The 23,135-nt window shown below is 40.9% G+C and overlaps 1 protein-coding gene across 1 annotated transcript; it reads right to left on the reverse strand.

Moving 5' to 3' along the window:
* Positions 1-13,204: 13,204 nt before the first annotated feature.
* Positions 13,205-18,594, reverse strand: LOC145456952 (integrator complex subunit 10-like). The gene is made up of 2 exons (XM_080335101.1): positions 17,859-18,594; positions 13,205-16,105 (listed from the first exon to the last, which is right to left on the reverse strand). The coding sequence occupies exon 2, from the start codon at positions 15,522-15,524 to the stop codon at positions 13,620-13,622; it is 1,905 nt and encodes a 634-aa protein (XP_080191227.1). The 5' UTR covers positions 15,525-16,105; positions 17,859-18,594; the 3' UTR covers positions 13,205-13,619.
* Between the last annotated feature and the right edge of the window lie 4,541 nt (positions 18,595-23,135).

Here is a 23,135-nt window from a genome sequence, read left to right on the forward strand (position 1 = left end):
TCGAATGAATTCGAGTGCAGTTGCTCTCTAACTTCTGCCGTTGCGAGGCAATTGTAGAAACTTGTTTGACTTGCGCCGCACCAATAATCATGGCTTTTACAATAACATTGCCTTGTACCAGCCAGTTACAGTTGGATTCATTTCCGAAAATTACACGCGTTAGAAATAACTATCGGAATGCTAGAAGTAATCATCGATGGTTCTAATAACCTGCGTCTGCTTTATAGGTGATGGAGTGGTGGATTGGCGCACTGGTATACCATCCATGTTTGGAGAAGGATACAACAATTTTTCTCATATTGGATAGGTAAGCTGTTCGTGGATAGATGATGTATAATACACATTGTTAAAACTAAACAGTTAGCTAGTTGATGGTAAACTAACCGACGTTTTTTTATTTGATTTTGAAAATTAAGTAGTTATAGTTCTAGTTGCTGATTTTGAAAATACAGTAGTTGTAGTTCTAGTTTGGATTTTTGAAAATCCAGTATTTTGTACGAGTCTGGTTCCTACCTCGCCATCTCATCCGCGTAAGCGGTGTCTTACAAAAATCGTAGAAGTGGGCCATGCTACAAGTCGGCAAATACGGAATGAAAAATAAGGAATTCCGGCCTGGTGTAAATGACCATAGTGGTAGACCAGTGTTTCATAACTGAGTCACAAGTCAATCAATATTTCTGATATGCCCTAACAACGTATAGCAATAGAAAGTGACAAGTTTCAAAATTACTCAATTAAGTAGTTTCAAAGTAGACCTGGTACAGGCGTTGCATAGCTTTATTAATGGATTGGAGCTCATGAGATTGAAATATACTTAATCGCGACTAAAGCCGACTGACTGGTGTCAAGATCATTTTTAAAAGCATAAATCAAATGAGCAACACTTTGTGACACAAAGTCATGTTTATAACTTGTGCAGTGGCAATATAAATTGTCCTATGTACTAAACCTATATCTCGATATCATAATGATCTGAACTCCGAAGATTTCATAGCAATATATCTTTCAGGTTTGCTATCTCTCCATATCCAACGATTGTCTACAATTCGCAATGGAGCCTGCACTTGGACGGACTCGTCTTCTCAAAAAACATTGAAAGTTTTGATGAAGCACTTGCTCTTCTGATCGCAGCTCATTGGATATTTAACATCAAGTTTCAGAAGAATATCAAGCACACTCTCACCTTCATTTCGTCATACCTGCTAAATCTGCCTGGCGTAGAGCTGACAAATTCCGTTGTGAGGACTACCAATATGTTGCCATAAACAATGGAACTGTCATCATAGTTATGTAGGGTTACCATACGGAGGTTCGAGCGGGTCATTCGGAAGTCGATTGTAAGTGCCGATTTTTATTTTGGTCAACACCACTAAATGTAAGTAAAAAGATGGTAATTCTTGAGTCATCACTTTCATTCAACACCAAAAGTTTTCCAGCAAAAAATAGCAAAATCGGCTCTCAGTCTTGATAAACTAACTTTCCTGAATTGGTAAAATTGTCCTCCTTTTTAATTCCGTAATATGGTAACCCTATAGTAATGGCTGTTTGAATACGCTTAATAAAATGCATGAAATACCATACTTGTATGTTTTCAATTGGATTTGTGTTATTCGGTATTGCATAGCGCAGCGATTTGTGGCAGCTGACAGATAGGTTGGGGTGAAGGTATGTCCCCCATATAGGGTGGAGGGTATTCCCCCATATAGGGTGGAAAGTAGTACCCATATAGGGTGGAGGGTATTCCCCCATATAGGGTGGAAAGTATTTCCACCCTGATGGGGGTGGATTTGCATTCCACCATAAATGGTCGAAAGCGTGAACCACTTTTAATGGAGGAAATTTCCACCTTTTAGATTTACAGTGCGGCTGGGTGCTTGAGTCAGAGACAGTGGTTCCAAGCCTGGGGGTCTTTTGCCTTCACTCTGGTGATCACGAAGATGTTGAATGTAATCAGCTTCCAAAGTATGCCATGAGTAAGTATGGGCAAGCTGACCTTTTTATTATTCAGCTTATTAATTTTTGAGCTTGGAAACGTAACATCTTGAAATTTGAAATGAGGTCGACACCGTACAAGGTTGGAAACCACCTGATGTACAACCTGCTGGTGCTTTTACTGTAGGCTAATATATGGAAGAACCCAGTGTTGGGATCAAGTCACTACATTCGAGTCACGAGTCATTTTGAGCCATTGCACATTTTGACTCGAGTCAAGTCAAGTCAATCGGTTTTCGAAGGTGAATCGAGTCAAGTCAAGTCCATCGATTTTTGGAGGTGACTCGAGTCAAGTCGAGTCAAGTCAAGTCAAGTCACGAGTCAAGTCAAAATTCAAGTCAAGTAGCCTTTTCGTAGTACGAGGCATGATTAAGTCATTACATGTTGCTAGCTGTCGGAAATAGAGGTTGAGTGGTCATTGATTTTGAACCGAGAAACGAATATAGAGTTGAATATACACCCAAGAAAGCGCTGTATCGCTCATATATATGTAGCCTCAGTTTATAGTTACCAACCACAATAGAGAATAGAGAAACGAATTGATATGATGCAATACATGACCCTTAACCCATTTTCATATTGATATGATACAATTTGAGGGTTGAGGAGTGTATAAACTATTCGAATTCAAAATCAATAAAACAAGAGGTTTGGTTATTCTATTATATTACTTTACTACTAGTTTACGACAACGTAAGCTGTAAGCTTCGATCACTTCGTCTGTGGTGAATTTATTTGTGACAGAACATTGGAGGATCAATAATACGCACGATCATTGAATGATTGGTCGCTCTCACGGGTTACACCAGTGTTTCGCGAACAATCCGAACATATGCAAGATACAGTGATTTTTATCGACACCGATTAATTGATGACTTGAAATTGACTCGTGAATTTTGCTCCGAGTCACGAGTCAATCCACATTTCTGATACGCTGAGTAAAGTAAAGTCAAGTCATTTTTAGCAAAGTGACTCGAGTCAAGTCAAGTCATGCGAAAAAGGTGACTCGAGTATGACTCGAGTCAAGTCATGACTCGAGTCATCCCAACACTGCATTAGGTATAACAAAAAGTATAAAGCATGAAAGCACGTACCAGCCAATAGCTACAGTAACAAGAAAAATACACAAATCAATTCAATGTCCAACTTGCCATTGGCTTTGAGCTTCAAGAAGTGTGTCAAAGCGAACCGTAATTGCAGAGAATGCAGTACGCAGCATAGCTGCTTGAGATGGCCATCGGTCAATCGATTGCGATACTGAGATTCTATTCTGACCATTTTGCTAAAACGTGCTTCACATACATAAGTCGATCATAATGAAAGATCGTTTTTCTGGGCATTGGTTATCAAGTTCGGATACTTTGCCTCTGGAACTTGACTTCAAAATTGAAGTGTAAGTCTTCACTTTTAAATAATTGCTTGAGCTCGATATCTGACTGCATGTCTCGAAAATTGATAGGGGCAGTGGCCACATTATATGTAATGGGATTTGAAAACATTTTCATCACGGTCAAGAAAACGTCAATACGGCTGTTGAGCTCATCAATAACGATGCTGATAAGCCTGTTGTATGCATCAAATGATATATTTGGTTTGATGGTCAGATACAGTTAGAAAATGTGTTGTGACACCACCTGCACTTAAGTCTGGTGGTGAGCTGACTTAAATTTGAGTGCGGATCCAAACACATTTGAGCTTGAGTATATGTTTGGAGTTTGTTTGTTTGTTTTGGGGGTATTCATGGTGTTTGTCGACTACTATGGTCATTTACACCAGGCCGATATTCTTCTTATTTTCCGTAACTGCCGACTTATAGCACGGCCCACCTCTAGGCTTTTTGTAAGACACCGCTGACGCGGATGAGGTGGCGAGGAGTTAGTTGAGTAACTAAATCGTTGCTGAGTAGGGAATCGCTACTATACAGCAGAGGAATGGGTCTCCACCTTAAATATAAACTCCAGACTCCAAGCTAAGCATAAGGGTAATTTTTGAATATGAATTTAATTTTTCTGTTAAAAATTGATTTTTTAATATTTTGGTGGGATTTTAAATCGTCAATGGGAGCCGCAAGAAAGCTAACTGGGAGCCGCATGCAGCCGCGGTTGGGAATCACTGTTCTAAAGCTTCAATCAATCAATCAGTTTTTATTAATATTTTCATCATTTCAAAACATCACAAGACTGTGATGCAATGAAAAGATAGTAAGGTGTCGAAACGACTTGGAGTAGCCTTGAAGATCAGACACCCACCTTAGCCTAGGCGAAGTAAAGAAGAGGCATGCACACTGAATGAAAAGTAATGCAGAGAATATATATAAGACGCAAGCGATAAAATGAGGTGGCGGAGAGCGAGGTCGATGTTAGGTCGTGGTCCGGTAATCCTGAAGGCTGGAATGTATTCATTTAGAAGAAATTGCTTGTATTTCGACTTGAATGCGGACATGCTCGACTACTTTGGGATAGCCGGCGAGATGCTGTTCCACAATTGGGGTCCGGCATACTTGATACCGTCCTGATTATGTGGTAGTTGTTCTTCGTTGACGCGTGTGCTTTACTTGTGCGCTTTTGAGTCCGAGGCGAAGTATAGTCGTTGAAATTTGAGGAACATTGACCGCAATGATACATAAATTGGCAATTTCTTTTTTTTTATTATTAATAATGCACAACATTTCAGTGACGCTTATCGGCATTTGTGGCCGTATGCATCACGAGATTGATATTGTAACAGTTCAGTTTCAATGACTTTGTATCTTCATTCGCATGCAAGCGCTTCGATCTTTTACTCCCATTCATCAGTCACAGACAGGGTAGCCAGACATCTTTTGAGAAAAAGGGCCAAACAGCGCCGGAAAAGGGGCCAAAAAGGGCCTAATTGTTCAATAACGACATAACGGTAATAGCGTTGCAAAATTACCCACAGAGCTCTTGTCAATCACCTGGAATTCCAATCTTATATTGTTGATACTGTTGTTGGACACCAAATCATCAACCTGCAACTACACTGGATCCAACTACAATAGCTGCTATTATTTCAAGCATTTCCCAATTGAAGATAAAATCGTAAAATAGAACTTTTTGTGCAATAATATGAGAGTGATTAAATTTTATGAATTTTAATTGAGAGAATAGTTTCTTTACATTCGAAACTCATCCAACTTATATACTCAAGTTTTTGGTTTTTCACCAAAAAATCTCCGGTTATGTTGAAGTTTTTTTTACTTAAAATTTCTATCAATCATTAAGTACTATAAGGGTACTCTTCTTCAGACTTTTTCTGCTACTTAGCTACTTATTTACAATTCCAACACAGTCTACATTCTACAAAAACGAATCCAAATATTCATCTTCTACAGTGTTTCCACTGAATCTTTGACATTGGCATAAACATTGTCAGCTCAATTTGCGAGATACATTTATTTGAATAGCTAGTTTGATGGTATGTCTCAACTGCTTCCAAAAGGGCCAAATATTGAAAATAATGGATCAAGGGGCCAAATTAATTTTTTGGGGCCAACTGCCTCTAAAAAGGGCCAATCTGGCAACCCTGGTCACAGACTCTCTCACATCCATCCAACGGTGTGAGAGAGTCTAGTGCCGACTTCGTACAGCGTGGCTTACTGTGTGTCTGGGCTTTCTGAATACACTGTTAGTATACAGCGGGATCAGCGACGAGGAGCCCAGATAACCTCCGACACATAGAAACTAGCCCGAACCGGGGTTCGAACCAGCCACCATTGATTGGTGTCGCAGCGCAGTCGCAGTCGCCTCCCTTGACAATTACTAGCTTCCTCATATCTTCCATGTTTAGCTTCTTCGAATTTCAGCTTTCGTCTTTCTTTTTTTATTGACATGCCCGGTCACGTTCATCCTTTGTGGGTCATAGATGTGATGACTTGTCTATAGTAATCGCGAGCACATATTGATTTGTTTTGCGAATTAGGGATGTTTCGCGAATTACGGATTTGGAAATGTATCACGTACAATGTGAAACACAGAGCGTATACGGCGTAACGTGACAATGGCAACAAAGAAGGTTTGAACTAATCTATATGGAAAGAGGGATATCTTGTGACTTTGATTGCTACTCATACTTTGCTACATTGTCTTTATTTTTAATCTGGATTGCGCATGCGAGGTTACGTAGGCAGCATAATCATGAAATATTAATGAAAAGGCTTCAAAGCGCACGAATTTTCTGTTCAGTTGATGCATCCTATGGTTTTAGTCCACGCATCAACATTCAAAAGCAGGTTTTATGTTCTGAATTCCAAGCAACCTTTCGCGGGCCGCACTTTGCCCAGGTCTGTGACAGACAATGTGTTCATACCATGTTGTAAAACCCATTAGTGGGCGCTAACGAGTGTCTGGAAATTGCGTCACAAAAACATGGTAACTATATACTCGTATCGTATAGGATAGGTATAATGCAAATAGAATCCCTACGAGCACCGATGGATAGATAATTATTAGGGATATTAGGTGTGAACCTCTGGAAGGTTCAGGTTCGTGTGAACGCGAACCTTTTCGAAAGGTTCTGTGTGAACGCGAACGTGAACCTCATGACGTCACGTGACGTCGTATTGGTGTGTGTATTTCAACCCTACATTTCAGTGACGTGATATCCGATATTAATGTACATTGTACACGATACCTCGCGACGACTCGGGCCGCATAATGCCACAATGCTGAAGTACATAGTGACGTTTTAAGCGTCGCCAAATATATCAACTGGGGCAAACAAATAATATAATAATTAATTACATAAAATCAATATCTTCCGTCGCTTTGATAGCAATTTCGACGAGGACTTGCAAGGGAATATAAGCTTACGCCCAGGGCCGTAACAGAACTTCGTCAGCCCCCCAAAAAAACGTGTTTCTTGGGCCCCCACAGGGTCATAAACCTAACTTCTCAGACCCCCCTCACGCTATATGCTGTTTATCGATATTTATCGTCTACATTGGGGGCCGTTTATTGAGTAAGCTTTCTCGCCTAAAATGCGCGAAGAGCGAGAAATTTATCAAATTCATCCGGCGCCAGTCGTAAAAGCGCCTATGGACAATTAAACCTATATGTATTTTGTATATATATGTATAAGTTTTCGGTCAGCATAAGGGCAGTCATTTTCGGCCAAGGTTTTCTCGCTGCCGATCGTTCTGGCAGACTTCTTGGAGTAGCATAATACATGACCTACAACTTTATATGTCTTGGTGCGTCGTGGCGCGGTAATGGCCAACGCTGATATGCCATTTCTAAAAATCTTGCGTATTTTTTCTTGGGGAAGAGTACCCAATATTCAAGATGTTTGGCTACCTGAAATCGCGCCGGGCGCGAAAAAATTTTGAAATTGTTGCATAAATTTTCAGAAAATACTCCATAATTTATGCTAATTCACGAAATAATTTTGGGCCTCCTTCGAGCTCGCCCCCCCCAATTGGGGGTTTTGGGGTGCGGCAGTTACGGTCCTGCTTACGCCTTAACGGTCTCGGCCAGACCGGACAATGTATTCGGCGTCTGAGTATTGCCATTTGCTACGTTGATATTGGGCAGAGTGTAAAACGGGTTTCTCTATACTTGTTACCGATATTACTCCGTTAACGAGTTATACAGCAGTAGCCAACACCCCAATCGCGCGAATTTGGTTTTTATGATACAATAACCACACGAAATCAAGATTAACCCCGTTCGCCTGCTAGATTCTTTTAGATCAGACAACGCTATCAATCTCATTGATTGGTTGAATAAGCATCATTCTCTGAATACCTACCTACATGTCCACTTGCCCAGGGATATCTAAATATCCCTGCTACATGTCGAGTATTTCGCTCTTGATGTTGTGTGATTGCGAATCAAGCTCACAGCAGAGAGTCACGAAATATTCGAGCAAGCTTTTGTAACAAAGCAAGTAAAATTTTTGAGATTGTCAAGGTGCATGCTCGTCTAGGCTTGGCGGTTCTGGCTCTGCGCCAGGGGCGACAGGCGCCAAGGGGGCGGCAAAATGAGGCTGCAACTTAAGGGAGAGAGGGAGATGGTATTCTTCTTCGCCTGCACCATCGAGATGCTTTCGCGACGGATATGCGATACGGAGTTCATAGTAACGTCATCTAGGCTGCACCCCCGTATTTTCTCCTCCGTGATTGCTGAGCACCGAGCGGGATAACCGTGGATACCAGTTTTCGAGTCTTTGGTCTGACCCGGCCGGGGATCGACCCCACGACCTACCGATCAAGAAGCCGAACGCGTCACCACTACACTACCTCGCTCGGCACAGTGTACACAACCGGCTAAAAGAAGGGTAATTGGTAGTCCTATAGCTGGCGTCCCGTGAGCTAAAATTTAATCAAACAGGTCTCAATCGAAAGCTAGTGTTGCGCTGATTCCGAAAACACGATTTAATATGTTAACATGTCGATGGAACCACTCCGAAATTGCCGTCAAGGCCGATTGTTCGGAGAGTTCGCAGAAGAAGGAGAATGCCTGGCGAAGAATTAAAAGATGCTGGCCTCAGTGTTGTTGAAAAAGTTAGACGATGCATGTTTCAAGCTTTGGACTGATTTAAACTTGAAGCTGAAACTAGGTTTACCGGTATACGCCACTTAAATGATATGTTTTGATTTTTTAATACCCACGCGCTGCTGCAAAGCGAAAGTTACAATTTATTCACCAGCGCTTTTAGAAGCACGACGACGAGGTGGACTTTTTGGAGTTAGCTGCGAAAACTGTCATGCCTTACACTTTCGAATTAGGGATCATATAAATCAGAAGATTGCTAGCTTTTCGTGCAAACCATATGAATCATATGAAGTTGTTCAACTTGAGATTTTAAAAGGGTTAAGAGACTGGTGCAGAGCGTTTGAACGTAGTGCAACAGCGTTTGATGTTTTACAGTGGTTAGTTAATGCAAAGCTACTTGATTCGACACCATATTTATGCTCGTTTCTGAAACTTTATCTGACCATATTGGTGTTTCAATTGCGAGCTGTGTGAGGAGCTTCTCAAAGCTCAAACTGATTAAGTCTTATTTACGTTCTACCATGAATGATGATCGGCTATCAGCTCTATCCGTTCTGTCTATAGAAAGAGACTACGTTCAAAAACTTGAATTTAAGGATATTATCGCTGATTTTGCTTTGAGGCGGCTATTGATTTTCTATTTGCGCAATGCATTCGTTCGCTATTTCTTGTCTTTATTATTTTTGGCCTTATGAACGTTGAGACGGTGAGGCTGAGACGCAGCATACTATATATAATTATTTTTATTGACAAGATTGCTTGAACATGAATCTATGTCGAAATTTGCTGCGGTCTACTTAGGGGGGGGGGGCGGCATTTTTAGCAAGAGCACGTTCACACCATCCCTTGAATTATATATACAGCACTTTGCCCACTGTTTCGGAAGTCGGTCGTTGAATTCTTATCCACAATGAAGCCCGAATGGATTTTAACGATAAAGGGTGCGCAGGGGCCTACGATATCATAGGCCCCGGGTGCGTACTTAATATGCTGTTTGTTATAGGGATGGTGTGAGCTTCTGAAAGGTTCAGGTCCGTGTGGACGCGAACCTTTTTGAAAGGCTCTGTGTGAACGCGAACCTCATGACGCCATGTGACGTCATATTGCTAATTCCAAGCCTACAGTGAAGTGATTATTATATTAACATAATGCCACAATGCTAAAGTACATACTGACATTTTAAACGTCACCAAATGTATCAACTAAAGAACAATCAAATGATATAATAATCCCATATATTCAATATCTTTCATCGCTTTGCCAACAATTTCGACGGGGACTTGCAAGGGAATATAAGCTTACGCCTTAACTGTCTAGTCCAGAGAGGACAATGTATTCGGCGTCTAGTGTCGATGTCGATACGTTGATATTGAACAGAGTATGAAACGGGTTTCTATACTAGCTACCGATATCATCCCATTAACAAGTTATACAGCAGTAGCCAACACCCCAATCGCACGGATTAAGTTTTTATGATACAACAAACACATGGAATCAAGATGGACCCCATACGCTTGCTAGATTATTTTAAATCAGACAACGACATCAATTCCATTGATTGGTTGAATAAGCATCATTCTCTGACTACCTACATGTAACGTATTTCGTTCTTGATATTGTGTGATTGCGGGTCGAGCTTGCAGCAGAGAGTCACTAAATATACACCAACGGAAAGCTGGATATTTCGAGCAAAGTTTTGTAACAAAGCAAGTAAAATTTTTGAGATTGTCAATGTGCATTAGGGCTGTTCAAAAATAACTTTTTCCCCGGATTCCAGCCATTCACTGATTAAATTGTCAGGTTACCCTAAAAAACTCAGCACACTAAATTTGGTACAATTCTAACAAGTATAGGACCAATGTTGCTGCGCAGTGCTAACGTGGTCTGTGCGCACAGAGGATCTATGTTAAGCACAAAAAATCCGAAGTGATGACCTTTTTTTTAGTCGTTACGCACTGTTGTCCAAGGGTCTGCGCAGTGAGTTGGTGAGTGTGAGCAGAGTCGTCAAAAACCAGAGGGAACATTGTGTAGGACTCCGCAGATTCAATTAAAATTTTTAATTTATTAGAGAAAATTATTTTTTTTTAAATCAGATTTTTCTGTCAACCTCATGAAAATGTTGAGCTGTCTTCAAAGACAATGCAAAACAAATTTGACTCAATTCCAACCAGTAGAAGCGGAATTATTTCAGTTTTTCGTTGATAATTCTCGAATTATCCTTGATTGGTGATCAAGTTTTGTTGCCAGAGTGGCTTATCGTCCTTTATTTTTGGTGTCAAATGTTGGAACGAAATGTCCTATCATGATCTCATAACAAGACCTTTGTAAAATTCCTATAGTCCCGAGGTTGGTTTTCTGCCACCCGTAAGGGTCTTTAAATTCGCTCCCGGTATTGTTGGGTTGCTCCATGTTTTAAACAGTGTTTCAAACAAATGCCTTATTGAAAAAAAGCAAAATTGTTTTTTATTTTCAAACGATCTCGATGCCGTCATTGTGTAGTATGTAGCATGAGTCTACGGACGATTTGCGCCTAAAATAATCGATGTATACGATGTGGGGTGGCTGGAACCCTCAAAATCGTCGTCGGTTCAACTGTTTTTGCACGTAGATATAGATAATTGGTACGGAATGGGTGTTCTGATGATGATGACCGCCCACCGTAAAAATGCTGCATGACGATGTAGTCGTAGTTAAAGATATTTTTGGCCTGTTTATGAGTGATCGGAAGCCCTTTCCATCGAAGGTGCCACCCTACATTTTCAATTGACAATGAGGATCAACTGTGACGCCACAATTACATATTCGTGACGTCATGACTAAAATCAAAACAAAAATGTTTAAAACAAAAATGGGCCTTGTTTTAAACATGTTCGTTATAAATTGATTTTCATTTTAAATGCAACCCTATTTACAACACCAGTTCTGGCACTCATTTGTGGCACCATCGCACATAGTTGTTGCTGCTGCTGCGCGATTAGATTGACTCATGTCCTCGCTTTAGCCAAGCGCGTAGCAGTGGCGGAAGGAAGCCAATTTATTATTTACATAATGGGAATAGCGTATGGGTATGGGTAGTTGAGAAATCTATCACCATCGACGCGAGAGACCCCGGCTCTTGTATCGGATAATCTGGGCTCGTCCTCCCCTGCGTCACTGTTATCGCAGCGTCTTTACAAAAATCAGGGGTTTCTACAACTAAAAATCCCCGACAAAATGTCCAGGAAAATACCCGGCGTAGGACGAATGAAAATAGCATGGAAAGGCGTCTAAAAAGTAGTGCATAATAGAACCACGTGATGCGTGATATTTCATGTAAAATTCACAAGAATCAGTATAATTTTTGGCGATGAAAGGATTATCGTAGTTCACTGTCGAATTTCCTTTCTAGTTGTTTCCGTGATGAAGCGAGTAATGGGAAGTTGAAACTCAAGGAATTGTGATCAAAAGTGTTTTCCGTAGCATTCTGATATCTGGTCAAAAAAGCTTTCGCAAAATATATGGGTAGAACCTTCCAAGGTGAACGTGAACAGAATGTCCGAACCATCCCTGATGTACACCACACCACCCAAACGCATGAACATGTTTAATTGTTTAGCATTCAGTTGAATGATTGATAATTTAAAAGTGTCGGTTCGAAATGACTTTGACTGAGGGAAACCGACGGTTGTGACTTAATCCCAACACTGCTTCATATTATTGTTCGTATTATTGTGCGATCAAACTGGGGGGCGTGAAGGCATCTGAAGGGGGCGCGAAGCTGCGGTCAACTGGAAATATTTTTCGCGCTCCGTGCGATATCATAGTTGTTGCTCTGTGATTAGTTGGAATATTATATTTGAGAATTCTCCCAACAGTCATCACCTTCCAGGCTATCAAACTATCCGTTGGGATTGCTAGCATTCTGGTGGTATTTTGTGATGACGATAAGGGGCGCGAAATTTTTTACTATCAGAAAAACTTTTGAGGACCTGCTTTCTACGAGTCTGCAGAATTTCAACCGCATTTCATTGTTATACGCCTATCACTCGAATAACTGACTCCTTTACATGAAGTTTAACGGGAATTTCGGAGTAAATCTTCATTCAAAATGTCTGAATAAAACATGCGCATCATTCTACACAGGCTGCATATATGCCCATATCCTACGGATTTAAAGGAATAGAATATCGCCGTCCTGAATTCCGATCGCTCTATTTCTCCTGCATGATCTGCGGACATCGCGGTACGGTCACGTGTGTAAAATTGCAGTTTGATCAGCGTAGACCACAGGGTAGATAAGGGACCGTGGTGATTACGAACTCCATAGGCTACCGAAAGTAGCCAGTGCCCAGTGCAATCTGTAATGCCTAGTTACTAGAAGCGTATCTGTTTCAAATCTTGTATTGTGGCCAACACTTTGTCGTTTTTATCCAAACCATGCGACCACAGTCCTAGATTTTATATTGAATGACGTTGAAGTAGAGAAGCACCCTATCTTTCCTAACACTGGACAAGATATGACATCACCTAAACATGCACTTTAGCTGATTGAAAAATGCGCCACACAATGACCGCTCGGATGTCGCATTCATACAATCTAGTAGGCTACTTCTGTAGAGATATCGCAATAGTAGTGTAACCGAGAACGGACTCGAGACCGCTTCTTGTTCGACATAGACACATCTCCATTTTACACCCCAACACAGTAAGGACATAACTCGTCCAGAAAACTTTTGCCCAACATCTTTATTTCATAGTAGGAACCCCTCTGCGGAGAACCTTCAACCGGAAAATGCTTGCGACACACAGACATATGCAGAAGTGCTCAAAGTAGTCATCGTTTGGTCACAAGTATGAGTGGAAGAAACTTTGTAAATTTCTGCTCAAGTACAAGTTGAAGTAGCGATATACAAATTAGTAAAAAGGTAAGAATTCTAGACTTGATTTCGCCTAAAAAACTTGAGAGTGACAAGTAGAAGTCGTTCACCATCATAACCGCTTGAGTAGGTGGTGCAAAGAAGACCCTATTTGAGTACTCCAAAAAGTACTTGATATTCAAGTACTTTGTTATTGACCACCTCTGCGGTGCGTGTTCAGTGGGACGAATTTTGCCATGGCGTGTCCTGGCTGAGCACATCAAGTCTCCATTGGACCGGCACCATCTGCCGCGAGCAAACAGTCCATAAGCGAGCTTTCCTGCTTCAATATAAACTCGACCAGAAGGTCTTCCAGTCCGCTCTCTCCCGTATTCATTTGTGTTGTGATCATGTTGTTAAACTCTTCCTCCGTCCCTTTATTCACACCCCTCGTCACTCTCTGTTGACTTGCGAAGGTGCCTCGATGTAAGGTGATGGTCTTTTTCTCGTTGCTGTTCCACAAAAGCGATATCTCTTCCAAAATATCGCCGACGACAATGTAATCAAAGAAAATAGGGTAGGAGAATGCGGTTTTCCTCGACACAATGTCGAGAATGTTTCCGCATACCTCTTTCCATTGAGGCCATCCGTGCTGGCTGAGAACAAGGATATGACCTAGAGTTTCGTCAGTGCAGGCGGAAGATTGTACATTCTGCATCAGACTTGTCACAAATATGAATATCCAACTGGGTAAAAGGTTTGATTGATTCAACGGCATGAGTATCATAGGGTTAACATCGGATGTATCAGAGAATACAATACTATCAATTCGAGAATGGTGCATATTCTGTAGTAACTGATTAGACTTCAATTTTGTTAAACACTCGATAATGCACCGGCACGATAACGCTTTTTGGTTAGTGGTGTAATACACTGTCGCCAAAATGGTTAAGCAGCGTATATTAACGTGTGGATAGTGGTCAATGCGGTTTTGCTCCAAAAGTCTATTCAAACGTAGCACGCAGGCCTTGTAATCTTTCTCGAATATATCTCGCAGCGACATAAGCAACTGAAACCAAGCCCAACGTTCCATTTTCCATCGCTTCACCAAGTGATTGAAATCTTTGCTGAATGACTCGTTTGTTTGTAAAATAGACCATGAAGTACGCGCGACTTGGAAACAATCGTGAAGTGACTCTTTTAAACTTGATAAAGACACCGGTGTGGATCCTGGCTCGTTGTTGTTGAAAGGTTGAAGGTAAATAATATGAGAAGCATTACCGGGTACTGAGTCACAGAATGCCGGGTCTAAAAGTTTTGAAAACTCAATGGATGACTCGAGCAATAGTAGTAACGATGTGTAAAATATTTGACGTTTGTTGATATTGCCGGAAACATCAGTGCGACTGAGTCGGTGCATGTCTTTTATAAACTTCATCCTATCTACGAGCGGAAGATTTTTTTCGGAATACGGTTCCCAACTGCACTGCATTCCTATTTTGGCTCGTAGCGCCTCCAAATCGGTCCATTTTATCGAGGACTTTCCAATCGCTTCAGTCAGTAGCTTTCTCGGACTGGTGTGGACGGCCACAAAGAATTCGATGGCTTTCTGCAACCACTTATAGTACTGCTTGTGGGACAATTCGACAGCGGTACATTCACAAATAACCGGAATTACATCACAGACCAGTAGCTTTCGGTATTTATTAAGAGCGGTGGATGGCGCTTCAATTTTTTCGCATTCCAGCAATTTTTCAGTCAGTGGTATTCCGTACTTCATTGTGTCTCTCGGAATTTTTCTCATGGCTGTTAATGTGAGTTTACATCGGGAATTAATGTCGATTTGCCTTCCAGCCGTATACATGAGAATGTTTTGCTGCATGTCTGGTTGCAGAGAATCGAAAATTGATGATAGGAATTGTTGCGAGTCTTTATCACCGGGTGGAGGAATCACCATCAGTTCAAGTTCTTTGTTGAGTAGATACTCGTCTGGGAAGCTTCGAAACATTTCGACGATTAAGGACGCACACTGCGATGCATTCATTTCCGACTTCTCTAGCTTGTAGGCCTCGAAAAGCACACGGAAGTTCCGAGGAAATATACATTTTGTTACTAAGAGCCAAGATCTTGCCGAGTAGATGTCTTCTGCAGCTTTCTTTTCCACTTCATCAAACATCCAATCCATTAGATTAGGTAATGGGATTTAACTAAGATTCGTGAGTTAGAAGTATAAGAACTTATGTCGATATGTCGCTGTACTGTAGCTGAGAGAAAAAAACATAGAAATAGTTCTGGTTAGGCTTTTCTGCTGGATTGGTTCAACTACAGGCTATTCAAATTTCAATCCAGTAGGCTAGCAACGTTGTGGTGATGGATGACAGGGGCTGGTTCCAGTTTAACTCAATGTACCGTACCGACCATGCTGGGTTTCGGATTGTAAACAAGTCACAGGATTCTGAGTCACAAGTTGTTCTCCGATTTTCATAAGTCAAGTCATAATACCTGAGGCCACAGTTTTCTGTCCAAATCATTCAGACACCAGAAAACGGCTATCAAATTCCAGGACTTGAATCAAGTGATATGACTCGCAGGCATGGTCGAGTCACTTATGTGAGTGTCCAGTCCATATAATTTAAGTGCAGTACAAGTCAATACACCAAATGACTCAAGTTGAGTCATTTTCCATATACCAGGAATGAAAAGTGAGGTAAAGATGAGTCACACAAAAAATGATGCTACGTACGTGTCCTTTCCTTACTACCTGGACTCTGTGAGAGAGAGAGAGAGAGTCTTTATTTTCATCGAACCAAAATACATAACAAACGGCAGTGATGGTGGTACAGAAAATATGCGTGCACAGTATTCGGTATTTGATAGGACTGATCGATAAGACCGTGAAGGTCATCTAGTCTGATCACACCAGCATCAAACAGGTACACTTGACTCTGAACAGTCTGGCTGTAAAGAAATGTTTAGTTAAAGGAAAATAGAAAAAAAAATTAAACAATGGTGGCAAATGATCAATGAAGCAATGTCTGGGCTAGGTAGGGCAACAGTGTTAGTGTAACGACAAGAGGTGATCAAGTAGGGCTTTTTTGAATCTATTATAAGGCAATTCACGGATATGTGGTGGTAATGCATTCCAGATGACAGGTCCCGAGTAGTCGATAGATCTCTTAGTTAGGTTGCTATTGGGTGGGGGTAAGTAGATGTTTCCTTTAGACGAGGATCTCGTGTAATGGGAATGGACATGTTTAGCAGGTATGAGAAAGTCATCAAACACAGGAGGCCGACTATTGGAAAAATATTTGTGAACAACTTTTGATACTTCGAAGCGATATAGTTCAACTCGCAAAATTCGATGCTTACGGTAGTAAGGCGATAAATTGGTACGTAAAGGTACAGATGAGATCAGCCGTATCGCACGGTTTTGCAGGGTTCGAATTCTGCACAAAAATGTTGTGCATGCATTTCCCCATATAACGATTCCATATTGCAGATGAGAGTGGAAAAGAGAGAAGTAGATGGTTCGTAGCACTGATCTAGAAACCAAAGATTGGAGACGGGTCATTATTCCCACACACCCAGCTAGTTTTGGTATTGTGCATTCAATACGCTGCTTCCAAGACAATTTGGAATCAATGGTGACGCCAAGATATTTTGCTGAGTCACATATTGAGATTTGTTTATGATTGATGTTCACAGTGAAATTATGACTTGCATTATTTAAAACGAGCATCTCGGTCTTATCTGCATTCAAACTTAGTTTGTTTGCTTGGAGCCATCTCGACACTTTTGGGAGTTCCATATTCACAGATGCATGCAAACCATCGACAGTGTTGGAGGTTATGAAGAGGTGAGTATCATCAGCAAATAGCGTTGTGCGGAATAAAGATGCATTAACAATGTCGTTAATATAAATGAGGAAAAAAGTCGGTCCAAGGACTGAGCCTTGTGGCACTCCACAAGTTATATCTCTGGTAGTCGTTCTTAATGACCCCAGTTTAACAAATTGTTTGCGGTTTGCCAGGTAGCTTTCAAGTAGAGTTGCTGCAATACCCCTGATTCCATAGCGTTCTAGCTTGTATCTTAAGAATCTGTGGTTAACTGTGTCGAAAGCTTTGCGGAGATCGATAAAAATGCTGCAGCCACTTTCTTTTTGCTTGATGGTTTTGTAATAGTCCGTTACAATTGATAGTATTGCATGGTCGGTGTTGTGGTTGGATCTGAATCCATGCTGAGTCGGAGACAGTACTGCATTCAATTCAAAAAAGTTCTTTAGTCGGCAGTCAATCAGTTTCTCAAAAACCGTGGCAAGATTTGGCAAAACAGATATTGGTCGGTAGTTAGAAATTAGCTTTTTACAGCCTTTCTTAAACACTGGCATTACTCTGGCAGTTTTCAGTGCATCTGGGAAAATGCCTAGACGTATCGACTCATTAAAGAAAATGCATATAACATCACCAATAATATTAAAGACTAGCTTCAGAAAGTGAGTTGGGATGAGATCGGGTCCTACTGCTGTGTAAGAATATATTCAGACTCATCAAATGATTTGACACACACACCACGGACACTTCACGTCATGCTGCCATCAACATAAATCTCTGAAAACAGAGCAATCAATAAACTGCGTTAATCAGAAAATACCATACCATTAGGGCAGTTACGGTGTGACCGGCACACGGGCTGTCCCCTATGAGCTGGCTACGTTACTGAGTAGTTAACTGGGTAACGTCGTATTGATTAAGGACGGAAATGACGTAGTAATGAGAGCGAATACTGAGTAGTGAGTAGATAGATTCCTTTACTACAAAGATACAATCATAGCCTTTACAAATATACATTTTTATACAATCAAGATTCAAGACCACAATGCGCGAGAGGTAAAGGTCACGGTTGGGTAAATCTGCAGTTTGCAACTTATGAGAGGATTTTATGTATTCAAATTCAAGCTTGTGTTCTGGATTTCCTCCAAATCCTCGTCCGAAATAACCAGCCATAAACAGAAGTAGTCACGATCTGGTATATAAGCAGGAACAGAATAGTTGGGCTATAATAGGGCTATCCGTTTGATGAGTGGCATGGGTTGATATGACCGTCTTTCTCCGAGATATAGATCCTTAGGGATAGGGGTGGTAAAAGTTCGCGACCTCTGCACCTATGAAATGGCCAACGCCATGGACCAATATCACCATGGTGAGTTCCCTTCAGCTCTCAGCCGCATCTTTATTATGCCCTCTGCTGGTGCCCACTGTCCATTCCCTTCCCTTCCCACGGAACTAGATCAGCTACATCTGGAAATACAAAATTTACCCGCTAGTGTGTGTCGGAGATCCATAGCGGCTGTAGGCCCAGGGGCACGGATTTGGAAATCCGTATCTGTAAAGCCCAGAGATTTGTTATTTATTGCATTAAACACAAGTTATGTAGTATGGTGTTTCAAGCTGTTTGGAGGAATCTTATACCGCAACTTTTTGCAACTTTTCTCCGTTTTTTTCATGCAACTTTTTGAAACTTTTTCGATTTTTCATGAAACTTTTTGCAACTTTTTTCGATTTTTCATGAAACTTTTGGCAATTTTCATTTGCATTTTCATGCAACTAACTTTTTACTTCAAATATTTGGCACCATATGTAAATAGATCGCTTGATCATTTCACTGTCAATCAAATTTGTGGTCCTTTCTGATTTGACATACATTTAGGCTAGACCGCCGAAAATAGTATTTTCACTGGGTCAATTTTTTCAGGCTATTGATTTTGTTGAAGTCGCCAACATTGAGTTGTGCTGCAGTGCCACGAATAAGGATCGATTCGAGTATCTCATACCCTAATAATTTCAAGGAACTTGTCCATAAATGAAACTTTTTAGTGCAACTTTTGTGAAAAATAAGTGCAACTTTCCACGGATTTGACTGCAACAAAAACTTGCTCTAGAAATGACATATCAGTCAATGTGATGGTGGAGGTCTTTATTTTCGCTCTGATTGGGAAAGGGCCTGTTGCATGCCACATTGAACATCCAAGACTCTGCATTACTTTGTCTTTAGAAGTTTTCCAACGCGGAAATATTCCCGATAGTGTTTGATTTTCACGTCACGTGTATAACAGATAGCCGTGAAGAAGAATGATGTTGAGATGAGAGAGAGAGAGAGAGAGAGAGAGAGAGAGAGAGAAAGAGAGAGAGAGAGAGAGAGAGAGAGAGAGAGAGAGAGAGAGAGAAAGAGAGAGAGAGAAAGAGAGAGAGAGAGAGTATGTGGAAAGATTAAGTTTAAGTACGAAGGATCGGGTGATGTTGCTGCAAGACCAAGTCATAGTTCGTTATTACAATGACAACTGTATATTCAATATAATATAGACGTAAATCCTTAGATTCATTGTTACAACTTACGATTGCGTTGCGATTTTTAGCAAATGGTCATATAGCATAGTATCTTATTAGCAGCCTGCCATTTCACTCAACAACCTGAGACTGACAGCCAACAACGTGTTTTCGAGAATTGGATAGTGGCCCGAAACGTTGAAACACTTTCGTTTTTATCTTCATGCGTTGCCGATCCGGAAGAGGTTTCCTACTCGGGGCGAGTAATGTGAAACATCCTCCAAAACGGGCCTTAATGTAATGCTAAGCGATCGTATGATGGTATACCCATTAACATACTTTGTATTACTGACCGGAAAGTCAATATAGCCTCTTAGCAAAAGTGCCAACCAGGCCTGGTGCACAAAACCCTATAGTTGCTGAGCTCACAACTAATCAACAGTTCCTAATTAGACGATTAGCATTCCCCCAGATCAGCTAAATGTATGATCTTCGCCCGATATGTGCCACGATTAGCAGTTTTTAATCAGACGATTCCCATTCTCGTGGTCCAGCCAAAATATTATCTCCTCGCTAAGAGATGATAAATTATTTCAAGTTCCCTTCAAAGAGGCTCGTGGCGCCTATCCATAAGGGGCAATGACCCACAGGTTAGGAGCCCCGGGTCTATAACGGATATGGAATTGCATTTCATCATATATTCGGGAGTTGTTTGATTCCATCGCCAAAGGCACGAGAAGGCTGCACGCGTCTCGACCGTTGTTGTTGTTGTCGTTTATTAAACAAAAAGATGTGTCGCTTATCGCCTGATACGGCCTTTTGCACCACGGTCAAAGACATTGTAAACGAAAAGAGGAGGTCGTATGAAAAGTCTCGGCAGTTGCGCGTTTCAAAGTGTCGAAGGTTTATCTGAGTTCTTCCTCTCCCATGTCGCTGTCCATACGGATTATTTACTAAAAAGTTAAGAAAAGGACATACAGGAAAGAGCGAATATTCGTCAACGAATGAGACAGCAATTTTTAAAAGTGTCAATCACACTGTTTTATATCAGGATTTAATACATGTATTACCCGTAGGACCAGGTGGATCTTATACATTGGTGAACCACACACGGTCGTTTTGACCTCCTAATATTATTTCATTGAGAGAGAGAGAGATATGGTATTCTTTTTCGCCTGCACCATCGAGATGCTTTGACGACGGAGATGCGATACGGCCTTTATAGTAAGGCGATCTAGTCTGCACCCCCATGGTGTAATAGGGAATCGAATGATTGTACAAGTACAATGTATGGCACGCTGCAACGAAAATGTATTCAATTTCATTTGAACTTCTTGCAATGGAAATAATGCTCATGACGCAGTATAAAACAAGTTGTTACGGTTCACAAACCATTACATTGCACTTATAGTAGGGCTACCATACGTCCTCTTTTAAGAGGATTTGTCCCCTTTTTTGACTTTCTTGAAAGTGTCCTCAGAGGACGCCCTTTTGTCCTCTTTTTGAGACTTTGTCCTCTTTTTTGAAAATCTAGGTCATATTTAGAGCAAAATGCGACTGATATGCCGTAAAATTAGCACAGAAGTGACGCTCTGGCGGGTATTTCGGAGTGAAAAACGGTGATTTGAGCTCTGAGCGAAAAGTTGACCTTATTTTTAGTCAACCGACCACATGCAAAGTGGGAAAAATTCACCGTTTTTTTAGGAATTCTTCTCCGGTTATGCAAGTCTGAAATTTCTAAAAAATTGTCCTCTTTTTAGATTTCCAAAATATGGTAACCCTAACTAATAGCATAACTATAAATCTATCCTCATCAAAAAGGGCGTAAGTCTTACACCCTTATTGATCATGAAAAATTTATTGACTCGTAGGTTGCAGCAGTACCCCCCACTGGGTTGCTGTTTCTTGATTGAAACATTTCAGTTTACGGGCAGTGTAACTACAGCATGATCTCTCCTCACTTTATATCTACAGAAATAGTGTGAATACAGTGATATAATATTCAACGTTCTGGCATATTCATAGCGTAGTCGATCAGCGTAGAAGATACTATAGCATCGTCGGCATATGAATATCTTATGGTAATATCCATAGCTATCGCATACTTGAGGAATATTATCTTCTTAGTACTGTTATTTCATCATGAATGTCACTTTCGACGTGCAAGTGACTGAGGACTCGACGGTGGCCTGGGAGGGTAGATTTATGTCTGGGCAGATAATTATCGCTCCGACCTGAAATAATGCATCAAGGTACATTGTTCAAGCAAGCATGCAGTAAATCGCATGCATAAGTTTTGCTAATGCGCGAATCTTCCATTATCTCTTCAGGCTCGCAGAGGGTCAATGCCTGCTTGCTCAGTGTTATGATTTCAGGGAGCTTTATGAAGAATGATGTTTGTGCGCTGTCAAGGAAAATCCAGATCTATCAGGATTCATGATTGTTGAATCAACGCATAATATCATCTGAAGGATAAACTCTTTGTGAATTTGTGGTTTCCGTAGCTATACAAACGACAAAATTCTGTATCAATTACGTTGGACTGGTAAATGATTCTCCGGTAGCGTTACTGAGTCATTGGCAAAATTTAATTCATAATAATTACATTTGGTAGTACGTCGCATTATTCATTTTTCTAGTCACCTTTATTGCTATTTCGCCTAATCGCAAACAGAGCGAACGTATAGACATAATAATTCGATAGCGTATCCTGTACCATTATTATAATGTTTTGCAAGTTCTGGGTGACGAAGCCTACTAATTTTCGACGTCTCTTGATGCAAACAATCACTGCGAAGCAGGATCGATATACCCGAACAAAGCGATCACCGTGTGAACTGTGAACCTACCATTCGATCCTGTACGGAAACAGCTTTAAAGGGTACATTTGAAGATAATTATACTTAATTATATAATCAGCCTCTTTGCATAGAGTTTCCTGTTGGTTGCCCTACGCCAAAGGTCACGCAAGTGCAATATCTATTTATCTATATATAATTATATATTTATTAGTTCGTGGAGCAAGTACAGTCAGATAGACGGAGAAAAGTAAGCATAGTAGTATGTAATGTGTATACTTATGAAACGGTGCGGCCTACACTGTGCAACTTGTTTAGATTACGTAATGTGCTTGGTTGCTTACTGCTTGGTTAGGCTATACTATGCCCTACTATGAAAGCCAATTTGCGATTCAGTTACAACGGCCGCTGGTCTACCATTCATTTCAGCCTGGTAATATTTCAATGTGTTTGTGGATTGTGGACACGGTCTCTTGAGAGTTTCCCCAGTACAAATTGCAAACATGATGAATATGAACAGAAGGGTGCGGACGATTTTCAGCCATGCGACACATAGATGGGAGCCGGAAGTCGGATCAGGTTCGGGTTAGAAGTTGTGAAAAGCGTCGTTCTTGAATTGGCCAACGACGTTCGAAGATATTATAGTCGCTCAATTTAATGTCACACAGTAGAGGT

This window comes from Botryllus schlosseri, chromosome 15 (assembly GCF_051294905.1).
Source record: "Botryllus schlosseri isolate E-star chromosome 15, Bs_hap1, whole genome shotgun sequence".
Classification (NCBI taxonomy): domain Eukaryota; kingdom Metazoa; phylum Chordata; class Ascidiacea; order Stolidobranchia; family Styelidae; genus Botryllus; species Botryllus schlosseri.

Bases quoted from the DNA above. Each gene is read 5' to 3' on its own strand.
- LOC145456952 (XM_080335101.1), bottom strand. From the start codon at position 15,524: ATGGATTGGATGTTTGATGAAGTGGAAAAGAAAGCTGCAGAAGACATC.